This window comes from Alexandromys fortis, unplaced genomic scaffold (genome assembly GCF_014885135.2).
Source record: "Alexandromys fortis isolate MF-2015 unplaced genomic scaffold, M_Fortis_MF-2015_v1.1 scaffold_57, whole genome shotgun sequence".
Taxonomy (NCBI): domain Eukaryota; kingdom Metazoa; phylum Chordata; class Mammalia; order Rodentia; family Cricetidae; genus Alexandromys; species Alexandromys fortis.
In genome coordinates, this window is record NW_026067941.1 from 10,539,684 (window position 1) to 10,551,375 (window position 11,692).

At 41.0% G+C, this 11,692-nt stretch overlaps 1 protein-coding gene across 1 annotated transcript; it reads left to right on the forward strand.

Annotated features, from left to right (window-relative positions):
• Positions 1-4,773: 4,773 nt before the first annotated feature.
• Pip (prolactin induced protein) lies at positions 4,774-10,832 on the forward strand. The gene is made up of 4 exons (XM_050148008.1): positions 4,774-4,859; positions 6,793-6,904; positions 10,304-10,418; positions 10,708-10,832. Exons 1-4 carry the CDS (start codon positions 4,774-4,776, stop codon positions 10,830-10,832), a joined length of 438 nt encoding a protein of 145 aa, XP_050003965.1.
• The last annotated feature ends 860 nt before the right edge of the window (positions 10,833-11,692 follow it).

Consider the following 11,692-nt stretch of genomic DNA (forward strand, 5'->3'; position numbering starts at 1 on the left):
CAAATACATAGATATATAAAGTTCAGGAAGGGAAACTCACACAGATTTTAATAACTTGTTCATATCATCCAGCCAAAAGGTAACAAAAGTTCTATTGAAACCTGTGTAGAAGTGAATCCAGACTTGGCACTCACTCTCATGCCTCTATTTCCTCTTAACTAGTGAGACTGTAAAGGTTACAGGACTTACACAGGGGCGTTTAATTGAGACGTGTAGGACAGGAGGTTACTTTTGAAGTGTTGCAATGTGGAACAGAAGCTGTCTGAAAGAAACATGAATATGATTCTCTGTGTGTGTGTGTGTGTGTGTGGTGCGTGTTCATGTGCACACACAATATTCTAGCTGCCTTCATCAATTAATCCTAAAGTAGTAGTGGTTTAATACAATAGAAGTTCATTTGTAGGTCCCATAAAAACTTCTTAAAAGGCACCTCAGCTCCTAGAAGCACTTTTTGCTAGTCCTATTTCTAAGGTCACTCTGGGCATTAGAATCCTATTCAGAGGAGGAAGTGAGAATGGAAGATAACAGAAGGTGCTTTATTTACTTTTTTTTTTTTTGTCCTCATGGCAAAATTCTTGGTAAAAATCAAAATTAACTTACACAAGGAAAGGTTTGTTTTGGCTCACAGCTTGAGGGCACAGTGAGAAGGCACAGTGATTGGAGTGTCGGGCAGCTATCATGGCACCTACATTCAAGAGCCAAGATGAAGTCTGGTGCTCAGCTCACTTCTTAATTTTTATTCAGCCTTGGGCTCCAGACCATGGCACAGTACAGCCTGCTTTCAGGATGGACACACTCACCTCAATTACCCCAACCTAGAAACTCCCTTTCAACATTTGGAGAGGTTTGTGTCCTAAGTGATTCTTGATCCTACCAAATTGATAAATCAGCATTACTTGTTGCAGAGGGCAACAAAACTCCTAAGTGACTTGTCACTGTTCTTGAGTTCTCGGTAGTCCTCATTGTCCGCTATGTTCAGCGAGTCCAGTTTTATTCCATGCTTTTTCAGACCCAGGCCAGCTGGCCTTGGTGAGTTCCCGATAGAACATCCCCATTGTCTCAGTGTGTGGGTGCACCCCTCCTGGTCCTGAGTTCCTTGTTCGTGCTCTCTCTCCTTCTGCTCCTGATTTGGACCTTGGGACTTCAGTCCAGTGCTCCAATGTGGGTCTCTGTCTCCTTTCATCGCCTGATGAAGGTTAATATCCAGCACTACTGAGAAATCAAGAACAAGGGCACTGGGTTTTTTTTTTTAATTTATTAAAGATTTCTGTCTCTTCCCCACCTCCACCTCCCCTTTCCCTCCCCCTCCCCCAATCAAGTCCCCCTCCCTCGTCAGCCCAAAGAGCAATCAGGGTTCTCTGCCCTGTGGGAAGTCCAAGGACCACCCACCTCTATCCAGGTCTAGTAAGGTGAGCATCCAAACTGCCTAGGCTCCCACAAAGCCAATACGTGCAGTAGGATCAAAAACCCATTGCCATTGTTCTTGAGGTCTCAGTAGTCCTCATTGTCCGCTATGTTCAGTGAGACCGGTTTTAACCCAGGCTTTTTCAGACCCAGGTCAGCTGGCCTTGGTGAGTTCCCGATAGAGCATCCCCATTGTCTCAGTGTGTGGGTGCACCCCTCGCGGTCCTGAGTTCCTTGCTCGTGCTCGCTCTCCTTCTGCTCCTGATTTGGACCTTGAGATTTCAGTCCGGTGCTCCAATGTGGGTCTCTGTCTCTGTCTCCTTTCATCGCCTGATGAAGGTTAATATTCAGGAGGATGCCTATATGTTTTTCTTTGGGTTCTCCTTCTTATTTAGCTTCTCTAAGAACCCGAATTATAGGCTCAATGTCCTTTATTTATGGCTAGAAACCAAATATGAGTGAGTACATCCCATGTTCCTCTTTTTGGGTCTGGCTTACCTCACTCAGGATAGTGTTTTCTATTTCCATCCATTTGCCTGCAAACTTCAAGAAGTCCTTGTTTTTTACTGCTGAGTAGTACTCTAATATGTATATATTCCATACTTTCTTCATCCATTCTTCAATTGAAGGGCATCTAGGTTGTTTCCATGTTCTGGCTATTACAAACAATGCTGCTATGAACATAGTAGAGCATATATTTTTGTTGTATGATAAGGCCTCTCTTGGGTATATTCCCAAGAGTGGTATTGCTGGGTCCAGGGGTAGGTTGATCCCGAATTTTCTGAGAAACCGCCACACTGCTTTCCAGAGTGGCTGCACAAGTTTGCATTCCCACCAGCAATGGATGAGTGTACCCCTTTCTCCACAACTTCTCCAGCAAAGGCTATCATTGGTGTTTTTGATTTTAGCATTCTGACAGGTGTAAGATGGTATCTTAAAGTTGTCTTGATTTGCATTTCCTTGATCGCTAAGGAAGTTGAGCATGACCTTAGGTGTCTTTTGGCCATTTGAACTTCTTTTGTTGAGAGCTCTCTGTTCAGCTCAATGCCCCATTTTATAATTGGGTTGATTAGCCTTTACAGTCTAGTTTCTTGAGTTCTTTATATATTTTGGAGATCAGACCTTTGTCAGTTGCGGGGTTGGTGAAGATTTTCTCCCAGTCAGTGGGTTGCCTTTCTGTCTTAGCGACAATGTCCTTTGCTTTACAGAAGCTACTCAGTCTCAGGAGGTCCCATTTATTCAATGCGGCCCTTACTGTCTGTGCTGCTGAGGTTATACGTAGGAAGTGATCTCCTGGGGCACTGGGTTTTGATCCTACTGCACATACTGGCTTTGTGGGAGCCTAGGCAGTTTTGATGCTCACCTTACTAGACCTGGATGGAGGTGGGTGGTCCTTGGACTTCCCACAGGGCAGGGAACCCTAATTGCTCTTCGGGCTGACAATGGAGGGCGACTTGATTGGGGGAGGGGGAGGAGGCAGAAACATAAATAAATAAATAAATAAATAAATAAATGACTTGTCACTTACCAGTACAGAGCTACAAGTTGAAGACAATCTGCAAACAATCTGTTTTTCTCAGAGAGACCCAGGCTTTTTTCATAAGACTTTGAGTCAACAAGATGAGGTGTACCTACATTATAGAAGGTACTCTACCAAAACCTGGATGGTTTAAATGTTAATCACATTGTTTATTTCTTTTTTAATGTCTTCAAAGATTATAAAATCTATAATATTGGGTACCGTTCTTCGTCAAATTGACTCATAAAGTGATCACACCAACCAATGTTGATATAACCATTACTTTTGTTACATATTTTGTAGGGTTATGAATCCTATACATCTCTGTTGGGTTTCTGGAATGATCTCTTTACTCTCTATATATGCTCTGAATTCATTTCCATCTATCTTTTCTGATCCCTAGTTTATCAGAACTGCCCCCTATACACATTAAAAAACAGAGATGTACCTTTGAAGGGGGTTATGATCCAGCAAAGAGCTATATCTGTATTTCTTATGTGGATCTGGTCTGGACCATTCCTTGGATAATATCAGCTATGATGATCTTCTAGGAGATATTACTCAAGTAAACAAGAAAAGGATTTGGTGTAAAGAGAGTTAAAACATGGAAAAGTATTCATGAAGGAGGGTCACTGAGACTAGGGCCATTGATAATGAGAAAATGGCACTCTTGAGACAGAGAAGCAAGTGTTTGGCTGAAACTACAGAGTGAAGAATTATTGGTGCCCAGCTTAAGAAGATGAAGAGATTAGCACAAGAATAAATAATCAGGGGAAAAATTTTAAAACTTTATCCACTGTGTACAAACAGCTAGACTTTAATTTCTCCACACTCACTAAAGCAGAATACATAGGTAAGTCTTAGACAGAAGACTTTCACATTCAGACCCCAGAGGATCATCCTGGCCTTTTGTCATTCAAGAAATTTTTTTAAGAAAAAAAAAATCTCATAACAATAAATTTTAGGTTAAATGACATCTTTGGGTCAATAAAGACAGTGGGGATATGTAAGGAATAGAGAGTCTCCTGCCACTCCATGGGGGAGAAATGCATTTGACGGGATGTCTCCGTGATATAGTTTGGGTTCTGTTGCAGTGGAGGAAGCCCTTGTCATTATCTTCCTACATGCCTTCTACCATAAAACAAGTGTGGGAAATGACTGGGGATTTTAAAGCGGAAAGGTTGGATTTGGGGATGCAACTATGTAAATGACTTTTATATAATGAAAGCATCATTCTCTCCTAGATATTTTGAGTATCTGGAAGACTTACTATCCCTCTTGAAGTACAGAAGGGTTTAACCATCACAAACATCACAACATCATTGGGAACTATGGTTACACTTCTACAACATCCAGAGAGCTCAGCCTTTCCTTAGTTCTCTCAGCTATATCATTGGTAGTGATTTCTGGATAACTGTGTCTGATCATGTCAGAACTCACCTTCTTAGTGGCATCTCCTTTTGAATCACCTACAAAAATCATCAAGTGAACGTGCTGTATAGCTGTTGCTTGGAACCTACCACACACTACGTCTGCTGGCTGTGAAGATCGAACCAGTAGTGACTTAAGGAACAGAACAGAGAATTCAATGAGACAGAAGAAAAACATGTCCGTAAGCCAAGAACGGATGGGCCTTTGAAGATCTCTGACACTGGGAAAATAAGGAAGTTCAGTCACAGATCTTCTAACAATTTAATTAATAATATTTATCCCATGGCAAAACCCAAACCTTCTCAACAAGGAAGGATCATAAGTACAGAGAATGCCAGCGTTTCTGCTTCCTCAATCTGAATATAAACTTGTGCTGAGCTCCAGTGGCCCTACTGTTCTGGTGTCCTGTTTCCTCCACCATGTACGGTTTCTCATTCATGTTCAAAGCCGCCACCCTCTTGGTCCTGGGCCTGCAGCTGGGGATCAACCAGGCCCAGAATGACATGTGAGTCAAACCCTTCTTTTTTTTCTGCAGAAAAGCTATAGAGAGAATTCCGCTCCTGATCTGGAAACCTGTACTTTTGTAGATTTTTAGACTGCAGAGATCTCTAGCCTTGGCAGCTCGCATAGACCTCAGGGCTGGTTCCATCCACTTAGTAGGCTCCATCCATTCCCTTCACATTTCCTCTGGTTGTATGGGCTTGCCTGAAAAACAAAACCTCTGCTGTACGTGAGTTTGCTCTCAGCAATTAGTCTCACTCTCTCTGATTCACTGTTGGGATTTTTACCCAGTTTACCTGGCAAAGGTAAGAAGTCTGCACATTCTCTCACCAGCTTCAGATGTCTTTGGCAGGGGTCACTGAGAAGAAGAGCTTTGTCACGGACACATGGTCTCAGGTTGAACTAGCCAAACAGGTATCATAGATATTTGTCCTAAGATAAAACCAAGAGATAAACACTAGGACCTTTAGTAACACTCACACTAGGATCTGGAAGCCACCATACTGAGAATCCATGTTTGAAGAAAGCAGAGAAGTTGAAAGAGTAGAATGAAGTAAGAAATGAAGCCAGAGGCCGTGGGGAGAAGGGAAGCAGCATTACCAAATTAAACTAGAAACATCTGCATTTGCAGCAGCCTGGGGTACTGGCTTTCTGGATTATGACCCTTCGGATGCTCTGGGAAACTTGGTCAAATGTCTTGTTCACATATTCCAATTTGGATGGCATTTTTTCCTGGGCCAGAGGGAAGCCCATGTTGAAATAAACCTTACACTTAAAGTGTCTAGGTCACCCACTCTCTCCTATGTTTATTAACGAATACCTACCTTGTACGGAATCCCTAGGCTCAGAAAAGAACTGGCATAGCTAATTGTTATAGCTAATCTAGTCACCGTGCCAACCCTAAACTCATTCACAAAATGGAAAATTTTAAGATGCCTAGTCTTCATGTATCTTTCCCAAAAACTGAGTCCTAGAGAATTTGGTACAAGAAGGAAAATGTAATATGTTTTGCCCTAGGAAAATGGAGCTATGAATAATACTGTGTAGGAATTCTTTTCTACTCCACGGAACACCAAGGACCTTAGCCAAGTTTCTTTATAAAGAAGATACAATCCCCTTGGCCCTGAAAAGCCTTTGTTGACTAAAGAGGAACACTTAGTCCTTTGCTTCTCTTAGGCTCTTTTTCTCAGCTATTGTGTGTTCCCAATTACAATATGTGCAAATTTCTTGTAGACCTAAATAGATACACGTTCCTTGGCCCTCTCCAGGAATCATCAAGGAAAATATTCAAGGGAGATCTCTGAACTGCTCCGGTGCAGAGCTGTTTACATGATTCTGTGGGTGTGAAGTTCTCTCCTAAGAACTACTGGACTTATTCATTCTATTCAGTAGATAAGGAGCTGGAAAACTGTAGGGCCGTGCTTCTTAACCTTCCCAAAGCTGCAGCTCTTTCTTACAGTTCCTCATGTGGTGGTGACTCCTCTAACCATAAAACTATTTTCATTGCTACTTCATAAGTGTAACTTTGCTCCTGCTATGAATCATCATGTAAACACCTGGGGTGTCTGATGGTCTTGGGTGACTCCTGTGAAAGGGGCCTTCCATCCCCCCAAAAGGGTCACAGCCCACAGGTTAAGAAGCACTGCTATCAGTGGTAGGAAATAGCACGAGACAGTAGGTAGTTTTCCACTTTAAAATGTGTTATTTGAAACTGGAAAAAGAAATGTTCCATTTTGAACAATATGTCTGTTGCTTAATTAAACAAAGATAAATATTCAAACCAGCCAACATGCAAAAATTCCTGGGGATTCTGATGCTTAGCATTATGTCTAAGCTATATATCTCCCTCCTTTGCTCTGTCCCCATGCCTCCTTCCAGCTTGGTGCTTTTTCCATGTGCAGGTCTCTGATCTCTGTGCCCTGTTTTTCTCTTCCCAGAGAGGGTGGAAAGACAATTTTACTTTATTTAGATATTCCGAGATATGCAAAGGTAAATGAAGAGATCACTGTGAAACTTGGACTTGAAACACAATATAACGAATGTTCGGTGGTAAGTAGATACCCGGGACAGTGACTCCAAGTCAAAATCTGACTCCTGAGTTATGAACAATTGACTTTACCTTTTGTGTTAATACTGCACGATAAACTTAATAAAAAAAATCTTCATACATGTTTTGTCACCCAAATATCAGAACAAGGTGTAGAACTTTTAGCAGATGATGATTGCCATTTTACAGATTAAGATGCCCTGGTCCAGAGGGTCTAGGAAGTAAAAGAATGAGAAAGAAAGAGATGGAAAACTGGTAGAGTTTCCTCCAGGGTCATAAGCATGACTGGACTTTGATAAGGACTTGAGAACGGGGTTTTCATAAGAACATCCTACAATTAAAGCCACAGGTTGAAACACAGGCAAAGAGAACAGAAAGGATCTGATTCTTCTTCTCCAGAAGCCCCCAAGCTGAGCCTGGTTTCCTCTTGCCCTTCCAATGCCTCCTGACCTGTCAAGATACTGAGCCGCTTCTTCTTTTTCTACTGTGTTTTCTCAGAGAGCATTCCAAGTTCTGAAACTATAATAGCACTCATTACAAGGCAAAATCTTGCCATGTAGGGAGATTCCACATCTTCCATATCAAACATATGCCCAGGGTGTAAAGAAGGGGGTTCCCAGCTCTACATGCTGAACAACCTGAAGACAGAATACAGCATTTTGCTACAGTTCCCTACACCATGAATTTCTTAATTGAAGTGACATCCCAAGAATAGTGATCAAATAAGAAACAAAATAGTACTAGGAGAAGATTGTTTATTAAAACATGATCTAAAAATAGCCTCATCTTGATAAAAGAAATATTCTTGGACATAGTGCGAACATATCCCACTGCTTTATCCTTTTTTTTCCGTTTTCAAGACAAGAACATGAACTGTGCTTGCTAATGTGGGTGTAGGATGGAGCTTGATTCATAGTTTTGCAATTTGTGTTTTGTTAGTCATAACTACAGATGAGGTTGGGGAAAATGTTTATACAAGGTATACAAAGATCTCTGTGACAAAGACAGTTTCTGGTGATGATAAGCAATGAAAGCCTGTTTGCACCTTTAAAAAGCCAGTGCAATAATGGTGTTGAACTCAACAAAATGGCATGTGATATTATAGTGAATACGTTTCTGATTTTAAGATTCATGCTTCTACTAAGAGTGATCTTATTTAAACAACAACCACAAAAAAAACCACCCAAAGAGAAGAAGCAAAAGGTGTGAAGACTCCGTAAACAGTAAATTTCTCAACCAAAATTTGTGTAAAAGGAATTTTTGCCAGTTTGTTTTGAACAGTCTCATTATTTTGCTCTGGCTAAACTCATTATGAGCTCAGCATAGACTGTTTTCCTGATCCTCCTGTATCAGATTTCTAAGTGTTGGGGTTATAGATAGAGATGATAGCCATCCCATTTTGCAACAAACAATTTTTAAATGTTTTTTATGTGCATGAGTGTTTTCCTATTGTACCATATGTATGCCTGGTACCTGTGGAGGCCGGAAGAGGAAGTAGGAGTCCCTGAAACTGAAGTTTCAGGTGGCTGTGAACTGTCATTTGGGTGCTGAGGACCAAACCTGGATCCTCTGTAAAGGTAGCAAATGTTCTTACTGTGGAACCATCTCTCCATCCCATCAACCAACTTGTTTGTATTTAGAGTTTTCTGAGGTGGGGTGTGGGAGAGGCTCAACATATAACTATAACTAGAAAGTATATTCATATTTTAAACCTTTTAGGAATATATTTCTTTTTTGACTGAACATTGTAAATCCTCCTTTTTATAGTAATTATATTGTTTTGCCACTGAATATTTAACAACTTTTAGTTTTGGGGTCACATTTATTTATTTTAGAATTAAAAGCAAACAGCATATAGCTGCTATTATATGCTAGAATGTAATGACCCAAAAATTCTTTAATGCTGGAAAGAACTTGAGGTGAACTATAGTCCCTTGGCATCTTTGTGCAACAGACAAGTCTCCTGATCTCAGGAAACCTATAATTTAGTCATCAGAAAACTTCTTCTAAGGGCAAAATGTACTCTTAATGACATGAGAAACTGCCATCTTAAATAATAATGATAAAATTACCTACTACAGTAATCTATGTGTCTATGTGTTTATTAATGAAGTACCCCCAAATCTAACACATATGAAATGCAGGCAAAGTTAAATTTCCTTTGTGAAGGCACTGTCTGTGATAGTTGTGACTGGCTCAGCTTAAAAAAGGAAGTACTGTGATGGCCGTTGGCATCATACCACAGGTGACATGTAGCACATTCACTGGATCCTAATTTGTTGTTGCACATAATTCTTAAAAATTCTAACTCATGAAGACACCTTGTGAAAATATAGTGAAAAGGAAACAAGGGCTTCTCTCAACACCAGAGCAGGACTCTCTAAATATGGTTCTCAGACTGAATAGCATCCCAATGCTATTATTAGTGTTTGGGGGACTATCATTATTCAACATAGAGCTGCCAGATATCTGAGCAAACACCAGAGATGAGTATACAGCAGGTGTCCTCAGCCCCATGCGTGCCACTACTCTGATAATGATCAAGGTAAAAAAGAAATGAGTGCAGGCAGCATTTCAAGACAACTGAATCTGAAAATTAATATGACTTGCCTTCTTTCTACTTGTAGTAAAAAAAAATCACATATACTCCTAATTTACTATGTTGCATTGATGACTGTAATTTCAGGAGAAATACTAAATCTCATTTAAAGGCATTTCCCCATCATTTTTCACACTTACCAAATTTTATTCACAGGTCTATCTGGGTAGACAGATCCTTAAGACAAAACTCCTCTGTTAGACATCAAAAACAAGAGTTGATATGTTACAGTTGTCTGAAGTCTTAAGCTGACAGACATTCTCAGGTTTAAAAAGCAAAAAAACTGGCCCCAAGAATTATTTGCTTTTTAATTGTGGCCAGACATGGGCAGAGGCAGTAACTTTTAAATTTATGGTTGGAATAAGGGGGAGCAATAGATGAATTCAATTGTTACAGAGTTAGAAGGGGCTGCTGATAGGCTTTGGCCATCATTCTCACAAAACCTTGTCCTGGCATGTACATTTAAACAGTTGGGCTGCCATTCCACTGGGTCACAGAGGAAAATGCACATAAGTCCTTTCCTAGAACCCTAGCTGATACCAAACGCGAGCCTTCCCCCAGGAGATAGCCACAGTGGGGTAAATCTTCTTGCCTGATGGATTCACTTATATCCTCCTGAATCTCGCGCTCAGACTTCTCAGGCATGAGTCTGGAGGTATGAGGAAGGAGAGCCTAGCAAATCTAGCCTGTGATGGTGAATATAACGTCTATTTACCACTAGTTGATCTCAGCTACTTCTTCTCTTGTATTGCTGTCTTCTTCCAATTTTGTGGACTAACAACGGGCCATCTCTCCTGACCAGATCAGAGCTTCCCTTGTAACTAATGTCCCAATGGAAGGTAGCTTCAACTATAAACAAACCCGCTGCCTCTGTAATGATCACCGAATAAACCTGTACTGGGACTTTCCAGTTAACCGTAAGTTGGAAGAACTACCTGCCAAGAGAGGAACATTAGAAACAAAGAGGGCCGCAGAACTTTCTGACGGAAAAATAGAAAGTCGAGGTGGTGGGTGGAAAGAAAGTCCATGAGGGCGATTCCTGGGTTCTAAAGCTGTAGAAAGCATGGGGTAAGAAAATTAAATAGGGTATTGGTTTGCAAGTAATTTGGGGAAATTGAATCCCAGGGGTCAGTTACCTGGTCCTAGTAGGAAAAAGGGAGGACCCTAACGTGTCTGACGAAAGCTCTTTGTCTTCATCTCTTCCAGAAACTCTCAATTTTGCCGTAGTGGTTGAAATTGTTAAAGACAAGAATATCTGTCCTAACAATGAGGCAATGGTGCCCATCAAAGGAGACCTGTATTATAGCTATCGTAGTGTGTATGTGTACTAATGGAAGTCTCTTATGTGTCTTTCAAAACCAATTCAAATTTTTAATTAAAATTGACTGGAATATCCATGATAATCTGTTAAATAAAATTCTTGTAAACTGCTCTGTGTATTATTGCATCTTGACTCCAAAACCATCCTCAAAGTCAGCAAAATACCCCAAATTTCTTACATTCATCTTTTAAAGAACCACTGTTGAGATTTTTATGAGTTCTTACTATGCTGTGACAAAAAAAAAAAAAGGAAAGAAGGGGAGGAGCTTGACCTCAGTGTGTAACGTGCTTGCCATACAGGTGTGAGAATCTGATTTTGGATCCCAAGAATCCACATAAAGCCAGAAATGGTAGCAAACATATGTGACCCCAGTGCTTCCACGGTGAGATGGAAGGCAGAGATAAAAGTCTCCCCAGAAGCTTTTTTTTTTTTTTTTTTTTTTTTTTTGTTTTTTGAGACAGGGTTTCTCTGTGGTTTTGGAGCCTGTCCTGGAGCTAGCTCTTGTAGACCAGGCTGGTCTCGAACTCACAGAGATCCGCCTGCCTCTGCCTCCCGAGTGCTGGGATTAAAGGTGTGCGCCACCACCGCCTGGCTTCCCATAGAAGCTTTTGAACAAGCTAGCTGGGTGTTTGCAGTGATGAACAGTTGCAGATGTTCTTTTAATCTGGGTAGAAGGCAAGGGTCAACACTTGATCACCATATGTATTCCATGCACATGAGAGAAGAGCCTCTCCTCAAGAGTAGAAAGGTCACTACTATGATGGTCCAAATACTCAACAAATAAGAGGGAGAGCCAGGGCAGGAAGCCAACCATCCCATTGTCCTCCAGGAGCTCCACCTTCATATTCCAGGGAGAAGGGTTGATTTGAA

Coding starts and splice junctions, on each gene's coding strand:
- Pip (XM_050148008.1), top strand. CDS start 4,774: ATGTACGGTTTCTCATTCATGTTCAAAGCCGCCACCCTCTTGGTCCTG. Junction 4,860..6,792: donor AACCAGGCCCAGAATGACAT/GTGAGTCAAACC, acceptor TTCTCTTCCCAG/AGAGGGTGGAAAGACAATTT. Junction 10,419..10,707: donor CTGGGACTTTCCAGTTAACC/GTAAGTTGGAAG, acceptor CATCTCTTCCAG/AAACTCTCAATTTTGCCGTA.